Below are 16,546 nucleotides of genomic sequence, written 5' to 3' on the forward strand. Positions count from 1 at the left end.
TTGAAAGCTTTTTAAAAAAATGATTTTAGCATTGATGTTTTAATGTATTTTAAGGTTTTTTTATGATGTTTTAAAATGTTTTTATTGTTTCTGTTTGCTGCCCATGGCTACTGCTGGGAGGAAGGGCGGGATATAAATCCCCTCCCTCTTGTCTCTCCCTCCCCCTCTCCCTCCCCCTGATGTGGACACATCAGGCAAGGAGTCCCTGGAGTTAGGTAATTCATGCTACTCAACTGTGACAACAGGCTCCACAGAATTCCAGATGTCACTGTGGGTTTCACTCTTTTTTCTTCAGTGAACCAATTCCTCTCCTGAAGTTACGGTCAGTGTGACTCTGTTGATGAATTTACTTCATACTTTCTGACTGTCTGTTGGTAGAGGTGTTAGAAGTGCAATTATTGGTCTGGCTGACAGCAGATTCTGATTCGCCGGAGATTCTAGTCAGTTGGGAGTTAGCTGTCAGTGAGGAAGAGTGTTGGGTTTGGGGAGTTGATGGAGTTGGAGGGTGGTTCTAAAGGAGTTTTTCCCCTGTGTAGTCCTGATCCTTGCAACTCAGACAAACCTCTGTTTTAGTTCTCCTCACATTATGTAACATACTTGTTCAGTTTTTTAACATCAATAAAGTATTATTAGTTTTTCTCTCTCTGCTCTCTTTGACTCAGTCACTCAGCTAACAAGAAGAATTTTATTTAGGTGCAAGGTATAGAACAATAATGGAGGGATCCAGGTGATATAGTAGGGTTTTAAAGGGAGGGTAAGTGGTTCAGGAAGCAAGGTTCCAGTTCAGCTTGTACAAAATCCATGACTATACAGCCATGAGAGTTGCAGTATATTGTAGCCAGCATGGATATTGGCATTTCGCAATGTTAAATTGAAAATACCTCCATGCCATTCTGCTGCTTCCCAACAAAACCTTACAAAACTTATAGTCCTGCAGTAAGAAAAGCTTGTTTAACAACACTCTAATTTCATGGTGATACACAAAGCACTCAGAGAGAATCCAGAGTTCAAAGATTAAATCAAAGGAAACGGTTCCAGAACCCTGTTGAACTTCTTTCTGTCAGTTGTCTCATGATTTGTTGAAATTAATAAAAAATCAACCATGTTCACATTGTACCTGTAATCCTATTACTGCCCTTGTCCCATACTCCAAACTTCATCTTCTCCAGTTTAAAAGTTTTTAAAAAGCCTGGCTGATTTTTAATTTGTTTAAGAAATTTAACATTGGATTCTATGATAGCGAAAATATTTTTCATGAAATACTTTTGAAAGGCAGATCAATTTTGAATCATGCAGTGCATGTATTATACAGTCACAAGAGTGGCTGTAGACTATAGCCAACATGGATTTTTTGCATTCCACAATGTTAAATTGAAAACTCCCCCATCCCATTCTGTTGTTTCCCATAAGCTCATTTTAAACCTTACAAAACCTATAGTCCTGAACTCAGAAACACTTGCTTAGCAACCCTTTAAATTTTCATGGCACTACACATGACAGTCAGAGAGAATCAAGAGTTCAGTTTAAAAAGAGAGGGGAGCAAACAGACCCCTGTTAGACTTTTTTCTGTCAGTGTTCTTATAATTTGTTGAAATTAATTAAAAATCAGATATTTTATTTATTTATTTAATTTGTATCCCATCCTTCCTCCCAGCAGGAGCCCAGGGCAGCAAACAAAGCACTAAAAACACTTTAAAACATCATAAAAACAGATCTTAAAATACACCAAAACAAAACAGTGTTAATTTTTTTTTAAAAAAAAGAACAACTTTTAAAAAGGGTTTAAAACATTATTAAAAAACATATTAAGCAATTCTGACACAGATGCAGACTGGGATAGGTCTCAACTTAAAAGGCTTGTTAAAAGAGGAAGGTCTTCAAAAGACGCTGAACAGATAGCACAGATGGTGCCTGCTTAATATTCAAAGGGAGGGAATTCCACAAGGTAGGTGCTGCCACACTAAAGGTCCATTTCCTATATTGTGCAGAATGAACCTTCTGATAAGATGGTATCTGCAGAAGTCCCTCACCTGCAGAGCGCAGTGAACGACTGGGTATATAAAGGGTAAGATCCTGGTTAGATTTAAACTTACTGGGACTCAGAGCCTCCGCAGGGGTGGGGTACCAATTAGAATGGTCCGCCCCAGGAGACTGATGGATCCAGACGGTTTCCTGATGGCTCTTGGGGAGTTTCCTGTCACCTCGGCAGGTGATTCTGTCGAAGCCCTGGTTGACCTCTGGAATGAGGAAATGACCAGGGCGGTGGACACAATCGCTCCTAAGAGCCTTCTCTCGCGGATTGGAACCAAATCTGCTCCTTGGTTTACGAAAGAGCTGGGGGCGATGAAATGCGAAAGACGAAGGCTAGAGAGCTGTTGGCGGAAAACTTGGAGCGAATCTGATCGAACACAGGCTAGAACCTATTTAAGGACTTATTCCGTGGCAGTGCGGGCTCAAAAGAAAGTCTTCTTCTCCGCCTCCATTGCGTCTGCCAAGTCTCATCCGGCGGAACTGTTCCGAGTGGTCAGGGGCCTCTTAAATTCTGACCCCTGTGAATATGATGGTGACCATGCAACAGCCCGCTGTGATGAATTCTCACAACATTTTGCAGATAAAGTCACTCAGATTCGCTCTGACTTAGACACCAACGTTAATACAGTCTCTGTGGATGTAACTTTGGCCTCTACTTGCCTGATTAGAATGGATTCTTTTCAGTTTATTCAATCCGAGGATGTGGACAAACTCCTTGGAGAGGCGCATCCTACCACCTGCATATTAGACCCTTGTCCCTCCTGGCTGATAAAAAATGCTCAAGGAGGACTAATTGAATGGGTCAGGGAAGTGATTAATGCCTCCTTACTTCAGGGCAGAATACCATCCTGTCTAAAGGAGGCAGTAATAAGACCCTTGTTGAAAAAATCCTCCCTGGATCCCTCATTATTAGGTAATTATCACCCAGTTTCTAATATACCTTTTTTGGGGCAAGATAATAGAGCGGGTGGTGGCGGCCCAACTCCAGAGATTTTTGGATGACACGGATTATCTAGATCCCTTTCAATCTGGTTTCAGGCCCGCCTATGGGACTGAGACGGCTTTGGTTGCCTTGGTGGATGAACTACGCAGGGAAATGGACAGGGGGAGTGTGTCCCTGTTAATTTTGCTGGACCTCTCAGCTGCTTTTGATACCATCGACCATGGTATCCTTTTGGGTCGCCTAGCTGGGATGGGAATTGGAGGCATGGTTTTACGGTGGCTCCGGTCCTTCCTAGAGGGAAGAACCCAGAAGGTGATTATGGGGGATGCCTGTTTGACCCCTTGGCCATTGACCTATGGGGTCCCCCAGGGTTCTGTTCTGTCCCCCTTGTTATTTAATATATATATGAAGCCGCTGGGAGAGGTTATCCATAGTTTTGGGGTTCGATGTCACCAATATGCGGATGACACCCAACTCTACTTCTCTTTTCTATCTAACAAAACCAAGGAAGCCGTCAAGGTTCTGAGCCATTGCCTGGTATCAGTGATGGACTGGATGGGAGTGAACAAGCTGAAATTAAATCCTGACAAGACAGAGGTGCTCCTTGTCAGTCAACGGGCGGATCAGGGAATAGGAATCCAACTTGTGCTGGACGGGGTTACACTCCCCCTGAAATCACAGGTTCGCAGTTTGGGAGTTCTCCTGGACTCTGCCTTGAACCTGGAGGCACAGGTCTCTGCTGTGGCAAGGAGTGCTTTGCCTTTGATTGGTACGCCAACTGCGCCTGTTTCTTGACCTGTCAGACTTGACTACGGTGACACATGCCTTAGTTACATCCCAATTGGACTACTGTAATGTGCTCTACATAGGGCTGCCCTTGAAGACTGCTCGGAAACTTAAACTGGTACAAAGAGCCGCAGCCAGGATGTTAACTGGAGCTGGGCTCAGAGAACATACAACCTTGCTGTTGTACCAGCTCCACTGGCTTCCAATCTGTTTCCAAGCACAATTCAAAGTGCTGGTTTTAACCTATAAAGCCCTATAAGGCTTAGGTCCAGGCTATCTGTTAGATCGTGTCTCCCTCTATGACCCTGTCCGAGCTTTGAGATCATCTGGTGAGGCTCTACTCACTATTCCATCTTTCTCACAAGCTTGCTTTGTAAAAACACAGAATAGGGCATTTTCAGTGGCTGCCCCTAAACTGTGGAATTCCCTCCCTAGCGAGGTTCGACTGGCTGCCTCACTTTCATCCTTTCGTGCCCAGGTGAAGACTATTTTATTCAGATGGGCTTTTAACTAATATTGTCATATTTTAACTTATTATTGATTTAATCCATTTTAACTGTTTTAAATTGTATATTACTTGTTTAACTGATTATGGTTTTTATTTGTAAGCCGCCCTGAGTTCCTTGGAAATAGGGCAGGGTATAAATATTTTAAATAAATAAATAAATAAAATAAATAAGACGGTGTTTCAGGTATCCTGGTCCTGAGCTGTATAGGGCTTTGTACTCCAAAATTAGAACCTTGAACGTGGCCCGGTAGCAAATGGGTAGCCAGTGGAATTCTTTCAGCAGAGGGGTGACATGTTGGTGATACCCTTCCCCATTGAGCAATCTCGCCACTGCATTTTGCACCAGCTGCAGATATGTTCACAGAGTACCTGTAAATCTATTACTGACCTTACCCCATACTCTGAACTTCATTGTCTGCAGTTTAAAAGTTTTTTAAAAATGCATGGCTGATTTTTAATTAATTTAAGAAAATTAACATTCTCATGTTCTCCACTTCCCCTGTTGGAAGCCTCCAGACATCAACAGGCGGAGAGATCCCATTTATGGCCCTTTTTGGATTTACATTTTGCCACCCTTCCCTTCAGACCAATATTGAGGCTTATCTGCCCAGTTTGAGGGCCCTTAATTTATACCCAAAAATATCCTCTGGGAGGGGGCACAGGTGGCACCAATACCTCTGAGATTTTTATCTTTCACTAAAGTCAAGATCATTCAGAACATGGTATTCCCAATCTCTATGTGTGGATGTGAAAGTTGGACAGCGAAAAAAGTAGCTAAGAGAAAAAACTCATTTGAAATGTGGTGTTGGAGGAGAGATTTGTGCATACCATGGACTGCGAAAATGGCATTCCCGCCTTGTGTGGGGGCATGTTTGCCACCACCTCCATTCTCAGAAGGCTCAGGAAGGTTCCCGAAGGTTTTCAAATGGATCAGGTGGGGTCTTAGGTCCAATTAGGTGAAGGGATGAGCAGGTATAAATAAGACTGCTCCTCCCTTAAAACTTGCCTTTCTGCCTTGCGGCACCCACCCTCCCTCCCTTGTCAGTATGGGCTCTGCTAGTTGCCAATTGGGGCTGAGTTGGATTTTTTTGGGGGGGGATCCTGATTTCAGAATCCCTTTGGTTTTGCCTACTCCATACTGCTTTGATTGATTTAATTGGCCTGATGGGAAGGGTTGTGGTTGTCCTGCTTTGGCTGGCACGGAACTTGGGCAGGTGAGGTAATTGGGGTGAAAATTGAGGTGGCTGAGGCATTCTGGTAAAGGGCACTCCCTGGGGAACCATCAGGGCTTAATGTCTGGTGGGGATCTGGGGAGTGTCCTCATGGGACCGGCTTGCACATCATGGTGAACACCTGTATGGTGGGGCCAAGATGCAGAGGTTGGAACCACATACCTGACTCCAATAGCAAGGAGGGATAAGTTTTCCTACATCCTTGACTGGGGAGTTACAGTCCGAGGTGACTGAATTGCCTAGAGGATTGGAGGGAGTATTCCCTCCCAGTTAAGTTGATCCTCACCTGCCTGAAGTTGTTGAAATTCAATTAGTTGGCTGAATTGAATATAATTTAATATTTGTTATATTTTAATAAATATAACATTATTCCATATATGTGTCACAAGTCTTCTATGGTGTGGTGGCAAAGACAAATAATTGGTTGTCAGAACAAATTAAACCAGAACTGTCAATACAAGCTAAAATGATGAAACTGAGGTTATATTTTGAACACAGCATGAGAAGACATGATTCACTAGAAAAGACAATAATACTTGGAAAAACAGAAGGGAGTAGAAAAAGAGGAAGGTCAAACAAGAGATGGATTGATTCCATAAAGGAAGCCACAGACCTGAACTTACAAGATCTTAACAGGGTGGTTCATGACAGATGATCTTGGAGGCAACTGATTCATAGGGTCGCTATAAGTCGTAATCGGCTTGAAGGCAAAGAAAACAACAATAACAGGGGTCATTGTCTTTAGATCTGACTTTTGTTTATCACTCCCTGTGAGTCAGTGTCCTTGAATTTGTGCTAGCAGGAGCTGAGAATGCAGCTATGAAGCTCACTCCCAGCTCCTGTCAGCATATGTGACTAGCTCATCCACTGTTTGTTTTGACTAATTAAACAGCCTTTTCCCAGCCTCTTCTGTTTTCAGCATAGGCATAGTGAGAAAGCTTGGAGATTGAGTTTACTGCAATAAACAGAGCTTTTCACACTCCTGTACTATTCCAGAAGTTTGCAACACCCCATAGACCAGGGGTGTGAGACAAGAATTATGTGATGGGGGAATGGGGCATGCCATACTAAGCTTCCTCAATACATCTAGGTGTCTTTCAGATTTATTTGCCCTACACCAGCATTACCCAACTAGCGGGCAACCAGATGTTGTTGAACCACAATTCCCATCTTTCCTGACCATTGGCAATGCTGGCTGAGGCTGATGGGAGTTGTGGTCCAACAACTTCTGGTGGCCCACTAGTTGGGAAAGGCTGCCCTACACCAAGCAGGCTTTGAAGTGGTTTGCAAAATATAGAAAATGAATTATATAAATAAATCAGGGTAAAACAAGGATGGGAAACTTGTTCATCTTGAAGACTTCGTTGCCCCGTAGACAAAATTCAAAGGGCCATATTTAAGTGGCAGGTTCAGCCAGAAGCAAAATGGGAGTGACAAGAGGCAAAAGTGAGTGGAGCAATAGAAGTGACTCTTACCCTTTTCACACTTGGCTATATTGCAGCCACACAAACATTTCCATACACAGACATACATATTTGTCCATCCTTCATTCAGGTAAGCAAGATGCATTTTCACCATTCAAGGGCACATTCTAGCCAATTAAAAACAGTCAAGGAGTGTGTGGAGAAACACTACTGAGCATCAGTGTGATGCATGAGAAGCCAACATGGTGCCCCATGCATTATTTCTCTGCTGTTGGACCCCAACACATCTGGATATGTGGCATTTTCTTGTCCAACTCCAACACCCTCAGTCTTTTGAAGTATAGTGTGTTGAATGTGCTTTAAATGCATGGTGTGGATCTGCTGCAGATATGTTGTGCATTCATTATTAAATTGAAAAGAAAGATTTTAAAAGATTTTTTTAAAACAGGGGAAGGTCTGTGGGCACATGCTATGCATTTAAAGGTCCAAAATCCAATCTCTGGAAAACATTATGGCCTGGAATCCTAGAGAGGCAATGCTAGTCCAACACCCTCAGTCATTTGAAGATCTGCTTCATCAAACTCTCTGCTTTTTTCTCCTATGTTGTCCCTTAGGCTTTGAACTATCTCCAAGAACATCTTCAAGTTCTTCTTCAAACCCACCTTTCTGCTAATCCCTCTGGAATAGGGTTGCCAGGTTCATGGCCTGAGATTGATCCTGTATCTTCTCTAAAATACAGGATCAGTCTCAGGCCATGAACCTGGCAACCCTACTCTGGAATAATATAAAACCCCAATCCAGTGCTCTACTCTATGTCTACTTCAAACTAAAATATAGTCTTCCTCTGTTTGTTTGTGCCTGCATTTTACTCACCTTCCTACAATCTCTTCTGTAATTTTAATGCATTATAAACCCTTTAGGGTACAGATCTGTCCCATAGTTTCTTTTTCTCATTCTCGTGGCTGTATAATAAGTATTTCTTCATACTATGTCTCAATAAGTATCTGATTTCACACTATGGTTGTACATTAATATTTCCTCTTCATTTTAAGTGTGCCCTTTTTCCTTGGGGTGGTCATAGTCCCCCTCCGTTGTCTTCACCCTGAGGGGCAGATTAGGCTGAGAGATGGTGAGTAGCTCATGGTTACCAAGTAAACATTGTAGCTAATTTTCATTTTAAACAATAATTAAAATGATTTATATACAGGAAAAGTTTATGAAGTAAAGGAGATCCAGATAATACATTTAAAGCACATCCAACTTGCATTTAATGACTTCCTCAAAGAATGCTGGGAAGTATAATTTCCCCCTCACAGTTATAGTTCCTTTCTTACCATCCTTAACAAATGAAAGTTCCCATGATTCTGTGATGGGATTCATGTGCTTCAAATGTGTATTGAATGTGCTTTAAATGCATTGTGTGGATCTGCCCTAGGTATGCTGTGCATTCATTAGTGAATTGAAAAGAAGGATTTTTAAAAGATTTAAACAGTGAAAGGGCTGTAGCTCAATGGAAGGGCATATGTGTTGTATGCAAAGGTCCAAATTCCAATCGCTGGAAAAGACCATGGCCTGGAATACTGGAGAGGCAATGCTAGTCCATATCATCAGCACTGAGCTAGATGGTACCAAATGGCCTGTGTCTGTATAAGGCAACTTTCTTTGTTCCTAAAAGAGGAAAGAGACCCAAGAGCCACAGGGACTTTGACATTTATTTATGTATTTTACTTACAACATTTATATACTGTGTTATTTAAAAAATCTCAAAGCAGTTTACAGAAGGAATTAAAACAATGGAATTATTGGCAAAAAGAGTTAAAACAGATATTTAAAAACATTCAAATAATGAAACCAACCATGAGTTAAAAATAGATAAAAAGCATAATAGCTTCTACATGTCTAGGTTGTCTTGCCAAAACAAAACATGTTTTTAGCAGGTGTCCAAAAGGGTACAATGAAGGTGCCTGTCTATTATCAATTGGCAGAAAGTTCCAAAGTATAGGTGCTGCCACACTATTGATTTCTTACAAGAGCAGAACAAGTACTATGTGGAACCTGTAACATGGAAAGCGCACCGTGAACTTTACGTGGTAGCAAATTGGCAACCAGTTCATATTTCAGAACAGGGGTATTAGGTGCTGATAGGTTCTTGCTCATGTCATCGGTTGTGCCACAGCATTCTGCACTAACTGCAGACCCTAAGTTAGGTTGTGCTGCATAGGGATTTCTGTGACCTTGGCTGCCTGGCTGCCAGTGTTTTTAGTTTTAGGTTTGGTTCAGGAACATTGCCTGGTTGTGGGATGCTGGATTTTCTGCCTTAATCATAGGAATCTTGTTGTGGTTAGTATGCTATTGCATTTAGGAAATCATCACTGTCTTTGGTTTTCCTTTTTCTATTTGCATTTCATTTACCTCTGACCTCACTCCCTTACATCGATAGAAGCAACAACAGTAGTTCCATGCAGTCAGCCCAACCCCCTAAAACCCACTGATGATGCACCTTGTTGGTTGCATGATGGTTTCTTCTTGCCCAATAGTGGTAAAAGAGACTTCACACACATGGGTAGTGTGGCTTCAATTGCTGTTACTTTTTTTTGTGAAATCGTACGAAGCCATATTTTCTCTCTGTCAATTATTACTCACTGGAATTGGGTTTGCTGTCAAAATGAATTTATAGCAGCCCTCAGGATAGGCAGGAAAGTTCAGAGAATCTGAAATTTCAGAGAATTCCCTCTCCATGGTCCTGATAAGGCCTAGGACAATGGGGCATATTTGCAGCCCTGGATTGAAATCCCAGCTGCCACTGAATAGGGCAGTTGAGGTAGCCTGGGCCAGCGGGCGTGGGAAAGACTGACCTGATTTAAGCTCATGCCCCCCAGAAGCCTCCCTCTTTGGATAGTGACACCTGTCCCTCCTCCCCTTACTTTGGTGTGTTCAGCAGGTTGTTTCTGGGCCAAGTTGGAATTTTTGCCCTGCTCACCCATGTTGGTGGGCACATTTTTTGCCTACTTCACACTGTGGTACCAGGATATGGGATGACTTTGGGGCAAACTTACCACATCCACCTGGGGTTGTACGGCCTGAGGGTTGGTGATGTGCAAAGGGCCCTCTACTCTCCCTTGGGTGGGTAGGGGGTAGGGGTAAGCAGAATGGCCACCACTCACCATATGCTCAGAGGCACGTGTTACCAAATTCTTGCAGGAAGTGGATTGGACTATGAAAGACCAACCCAAATTGTGTTTTCATTCTGACAAATTTGTAGTGCAGTACAATATCTCAGAGAGGAATTCAGGTCTCCTGCTCCCCTGGTGCATTCACTATAGCTTCCCAATTTCCCTGCTTTTTAAAGTTTGATAGAAATATCTGTCTCGCTTCAGCACCCTTCAGAAACTACACTTTCCAGGATTCTCTGAGGGAAGCCATGACTCGTGACTGGTGTGGGTGTGACCCCCTGATTAGGCAGGCCCAGCAGCTTTGAGTCTGGCTGTTAGAACTCTGACAGTTGGTTTTTACTTTGCATGCCCAGCATTATCATTGGGTGCCAGCTAAAATTTCTTAAATTAATTAAACATCAGCCAGGCATTTTTTAAACTTTCAAACTGCAGAAGATGAAGGTCAGAGTATGGGGCAAGGTCAGTATAACGATTAGAGGTACTCTGTGAACATGGCTGATTTTTAATGAATTTCAACAGATTATGAGAACTCTCCGAGAAAATAATCCAAAAGGGCTCTGGGGTTTTTTTCTGTCTTTTTAGATTTTGAACTCTCTATTCTCTCTGACTGTTTTGTGTATCGCCATGAAAATTGAGAGTGTTGTTAAGCAAGTGTTTCTGAGTTTAGGACTGTAAGTTTTGTAATGTGTTTTTTTATATGAGCTTATTGGAAGCATCAGAATGGCATGGGGTTATTTTCAATTTAACATTGCAGAATGTGAAAAATCCACACTGGCTATAGTATACAGACACTCTTATAACCTAGCTCCCTCACCTATGTTTTACCTGTACAGGTTCTTTTAAGGGTTAAGTTTAAAGCTTAATATAGTGGCCCTTAGTTCAACCTAGCCTTGGTGTCTATGTGTTTATTTCAACACTCGGCCACAACTCTTTCTCATTTCTCAAACCTTTCTCTGCAGTGAAGGGACAAATCTATAAAGAAGTTTGGAGCAGCCATTTCAAAATGCAGGGGCAGGGCATTCCAGGCAGGGGGCTGCCAACCCTGCTTTGATATGGATATATTTGCAGAGGATCCCTAGTCAACCCTTCTTAATTTTCAATCAGAGAATTTTTTTTGAGTGGTATGCTCCAAGCAACTGTGGTTGATGCTTAATGATGTCATTGGGGCACACCCATAAAATCTCAGCGTTTGGGATGCTTCTGACCTGAAAACCCTAGTCTTGATCCACCCGATGTTAAGCACTTTTTATGTTGCTTAGACTTCAGCAAGGAAGTTAAGCATCTGTCTGAAACAGCAGTGCATACATATGAAGAGATGTTCCTCTGAAAATGGAAAGATAAGTTGGGTATTTGAAAATGCACCCAATGTTGAAATAGGAAGTAGAATGAATACTTACCACATTCCTTGGGATTCCTCAAAGGTCTTTCTCCCAACAGTCCCATTATTTTATTAAATAGAAGATTCCAAAAATGCCATGGCTTTATTACAAAAGTATAAATATCTACAACAGGATAGGAACTAGTTATCAGCATTGTTCAGATTGATGACAGGCAATTGGCTCTGGAGGTTTCCAGATGATGAAACAGAAAATAATTCAATTCTATATGAAGAAAGAAAACAGCCAAGAAAAAATAAACAGCAGCAGAGAGGAATGCAGGTAAATTTTTAATTTCATCTTATCTGACCCAGCTCCCTCAAGGTTCTTACACCTGCAAGACAAGGCACCTAGCCTTGTGTTAATGAGCTAAAATTAAATTTCAATTCTGAATCTGAATGATACTTTATTTTAAACTGGGGTGGTGGTGAAGAAAACATGAAGTTCCAAACTCTGTTTCCAAAAAGATTAAATACAAATTGACATTGGAACTTTTCATAGGCTTGTCATTAATGCTAATTGGAAATTGAAATCGCTAGACATATTTCAATGATATAATAGATTTTGGGAAGTAATTTTTTTTAAAAAAATACACCCTAAAATAACCTGTTTTAGAAGAAATAACAATGGGTAAGCCGCACCTAAAACGTTTATTGAAAGGAGGCATCCTTTTTAAAAATCACTAGCATACAAGATGCAGTATGAACCTATTTACACCTATAAAATTTCCCTAGCCAATATATGACACTCACCTCGACTATATAAATGAAATTTCCCTTAGCTATTCTTTTTATTTTTCATTATCTTTTATCTTATTCTGCCTAAGTTTTCTGTTGTTGTTTTTTTATTTTCTTTCTTTACATCTATTGTTTAGGATCATTACAAGTAAAATCTGTCTATTATATCATCTCTGTCTGGCTTCTGCATTTTTGTTAAAGAATGATATGTTATTTGTTTTTTTATAGCTACAGTATGCTTTTTATAGCTACAGTATATTAAGATGGTGGGCAACATTCTCACCATATTTTCATTAACATCTGGTAGAGGTCTTCAGCACTGGAATAGATACGTGTAATATTGGGTTGGAGTCTCGGATGGACTGCATATTATCTGCTGACCATTCCTAATGCAGTTATGGAACATAAAATGGTATATCTCAGTTTTAATATCAGTAAAAATCCACAGGCCTTGGCTGACCCTCATGATAACATACAATTCGAGGAACAGATAGGCTAGGATCCTAAGACAGGTTTCTTTCTACTCATCCCACAACCAAAAAGGCTCTCTACGTGGTCAGGGCAGCTAAGGAAAAAGAAATCCAAGTTTGATCTGTTTTATTAAAATAGTCTCAATGTTTTGGTAGACACATTTGAAAGATGCCAAGTGCTTGGGCTGGATGCAGCCTTTAAGACAGTTGCATTTACTTCCCATGGAAATCAATAGGACAAATCAGGGATGACAATGTTTCACATTGATTGCAGTGAGACCAACTGTTTGCTACCAGCTTGTAATATATAATTTATCATTGCAGCTGCAGCTGTAATGGTTGAAATGACTAGACAACTGCTGAAGCATCTCCTGGTAAGTTGGGCATTTTCCAGGGTATCAATCAAAATGCTGCTACAAACACTCACAAAACTTAATATTGGGCTAATAATGCAAAGCAAGGCTTTACTGTACAGAGATCTGCTGTATCCTGAGGTAGTCTCAGAGCCAGTGTGTAATGGCATCAACCCCAATCAAGGCCTGACATTTCTGCCCCCACTTCTACCATAGATGTCAACAATTGCCAGGCTGCAGAATGGTGGTGTCTCCGCCACACTGGACATCCCTGCCAACAGGGGGTGTAGGACTGATTTGTACTCTTGAGGGATTTAAGAAAAACTTTAAAAATTTGTTAACTATTCCATCTAAACTCTTCACACTATTAATCACTTTATTTTGGATTCAAAAATTCCTAGAATCATGTTCAAAGCTACACAGAAAAACAAAAGAAAAACAAACATCATGTCTTAGTAGTGATTAATATTAACCATTATTATCCAGCAGCTTGTTGACTGCATTCACCCAGTGGCATCAAAGTGCCCATTCAGATTTAGAGCAAATAAAGATCCCAAGATCAGATGTTGTTGCACCCTTGCCATTGACCATTCTAGCTGGAGTTGATGGGACAGGACCTGGAGGGCCATAGTTTCCCTGTCCTTGCATTAAATGAATGAATATGGAAATTAGAAATAATGCAATTAGGGATGTGATATTGCAAGTATGGGCCAATATTTAAGCATTACTAGCCCTGAAATCTGTCCATTAATGTCTTTTTTTTAAAAAAAAAAATAGTTTCCCGCAAGCTGGAATATACAATGACTGTAATATGTGGAAGAAAAAGGGTATAGAGAGAACAAGTTTTGTTATGCTACTTTATTATCATTATTATTAATAAATATCATTAATATTGTTGATCCTACTGGGGGCAACATTAGGGCTCCTACTGAGAGGAAGGGCAGGATATCAATCTAATAAATAAATATATAAATAAAATATTACTATTACCATTATTTTTACTTAACTTTATTTCCTGCTTGAGAAGTAACATGTTACACAAAAAAAAGCTTCTTTGGAACAGAAGAATAAGTTTAAACAGTATTGAAATCAGAAAAGTCAATATCAGAGTCTAGAGATAAGTTGATAGAAGTTGTAGAATAAATTTTAATTAAAAAAAAGAATTTGCCTATATTAATTATAATTACATGATGTAGTAACATAACTTCATTGTGTTTCTTTTCTCTTTTTTAATTACTATTAGATTATGTAAATTTAACTATGATTTCTTTTCAGTCCCTCTGCATTTGATGTGAGGATGTTGCTGTTGCTGTGATAATCTATTTCATTAATAAAATGTTTAGAAACTGGTTTAACCAGAAAGCATAGTGAAATTAGCCTGTTTACAGAGAAATGTGCTCTTGGAGGTCGCTGATTCACAGGGTCGCCATAAGTCGTAGTCAACTTGGAGGCATATAACAACAGAGAAATGATGTAAGGTATCACCTAAAATACTGAAACAAGTCTCACCATGTTCAATGGAGTTTTCTCCATAGCAAACTACTGAGAACAAATGATTGTGCACAATAAATTAGTCCTTTTACAATTTACATCCATATACACATTCAGAGGATCCTTCACCTGATCAGCTTTCTCTGAGTAGATTGATATAGCTGCCTATACACATGCTGTTTTGTTGGTTTGTTTTAAATCACACATATAGCATTATATTTTCAGTCTGATATAATGAATTAATCAGCTCATAGAGAAGCACTATGAACACAGAGACTTTCTAAAATGGAAAAAATCAGTATTTCTCAACAAATGCTCACAATTACCTACAGATGATATAAACCAGGTTAAACCAGTAGATCATTCACTGAAACAATTTGTGATACTCATGTTCATCAAGCAATGGCAATTGTAAGAAAAGATTGATCATGGTGCTCTTTTGACAGGTCCTGGGTCCCTGCTTAAACAGAAACCACAATGTGTCTTTTCTTAGCGGGGAGATTGGCCTGACTTTCTTGGGCATTTGATGTCAATGGGACTTATTTCTAAGTAACTGTGCATGGAATTGTATCTGAGTGTACACATTTTCTGAGATTTCAGACTGGTTTCCCATAATCGTGCAAATGACTGGGGAGGTCAAATAGATGCTGATTTTTTTCCATTTTGCATAGAAACAGAGAAAGGGTGAGAAGGAAAGAGAGTAAAAGAGAAAGGTATGAACTATGTATAAATTATGGTAATTAATTTAACTTACAATACAATCTATGTGTTTAGGACACTGGCATCAGAGATACTGAAATAAAGAACCACTCTGTTACTGTGGAGTTTACACTACTCGGTCTAACTACCTCTACAGAATTACAGACACTTCTCTTTGGGGTATTTGCATTAATCTATGCTACTGCTTTAACTGGTAACTTCCTCCTCATCTTTACGATATGTTCTTCCAGGAAACTCCACACTCCCATGTACTTTCTGCTCATCAATTTGTCCTTAGTGAATGTGTTTTCCATCTCAGTTACAACTCCAAAATTGCTCCAGACCCTTTGGACCCACATAAACACCATCTCTTTTTATGGCTGTATTACACAATTGTATCTGTTTGTATGGGCTTTGGGAACAGAGCTTTTTCTCCTCTCTGTTATGGCTTTTGACCGTTATGCTGCTATCTGCCATCCTTTGAAGTACACAGTCATCATGAGGAAGGAAGTGTGTGTTGGCATAGCCAGTGGGGTGTGGGGTGCTGGGATTGTCAATTCTGTTGTTTATACTGGACTTATGCTGAAGCTTTCCTTCTGCAACTCTAACATAATCAACCATTTCTTCTGTGATATACCCCCACTTTTACAGCTTTCATGCTCTGATACCAGCCTGAATGAGATGATGGCTTTTGTGGCAGATGTGATCTTTGGGATTTGTAGCTGTGGGTTGACCCTAACATCTTACTTCTTTATCCTGAGAGCTATCTTCAGGATCCGTTCTACTGAAGGGAAGAAGAAAGCTTTCTCCACATGTTCCTCTCATCTCATTGTAGTCAGTTTTTTCTTCTCTTCAGCCATTTACACATATATCAGGCCCAGCTCAGATTACTCTCCAGAGAAAGACAAATTTGTTTCTCTCCTTTATTCGGTAGTAACTCCAGTTGTTAATCCACTCATATATTCTCTGAGAAACAAAGAAGTAAAAGAGGCACTCAAGGCAATTATTGGAAGAGGCAGGCTGCTCCGGAGACCTCAAGTCTGATCTGCAAAGATCTTCTATAACACCACTGCTGCTACTGGTGTTAGGGGGAGTAGCTGAATAGGGGAAAAGTTGGCAGAAGTAAACTGATGGATTGTTCATGTTCAACGAAATATGTTCCATATGTTTGGGAATCAATTGTGGAACATAAAAGCAGAGTTTTCTTATCAGTATGTGTAATAGCTTTTTAGTGAAAATACATCCAACTGGATCCTAAAGTCTTCCTCTTCATTGCTGACTGGTGTTTTGAAATGAAAACTCTGCGACTCAACAGACAAAGGA

At 40.4% G+C, this 16,546-nt stretch overlaps 1 protein-coding gene across 1 annotated transcript; it reads left to right on the top strand.

Moving 5' to 3' along the window:
- Positions 1 to 2,343: 2,343 nt before the first annotated feature.
- On the top strand, positions 2,344 to 16,267 carry LOC133367919 (olfactory receptor 13G1-like). The gene is made up of 2 exons (XM_061592005.1): positions 2,344 to 2,523; positions 15,299 to 16,267. The coding sequence occupies exons 1-2, from the start codon at positions 2,344 to 2,346 to the stop codon at positions 16,265 to 16,267; spliced, it is 1,149 nt and encodes a 382-aa protein (XP_061447989.1).
- Positions 16,268 to 16,546: the final 279 nt, after the last annotated feature.

This window comes from Rhineura floridana, chromosome 11, assembly GCF_030035675.1.
Source record: "Rhineura floridana isolate rRhiFlo1 chromosome 11, rRhiFlo1.hap2, whole genome shotgun sequence".
In the NCBI taxonomy this organism is placed as follows: Eukaryota; Metazoa; Chordata; class Lepidosauria; order Squamata; family Rhineuridae; genus Rhineura; species Rhineura floridana.

Excerpts from the sequence above, each read along its gene's own strand:
- LOC133367919 (XM_061592005.1), top strand. The coding sequence starts at position 2,344 with ATGAAATGCGAAAGACGAAGGCTAGAGAGCTGTTGGCGGAAAACTTGG. Across the intron at positions 2,524-15,298 it reads CGGCGGAACTGTTCCGAGTG|GACACTGGCATCAGAGATAC; the intron begins GTCAGGGGCCTC and ends CTATGTGTTTAG.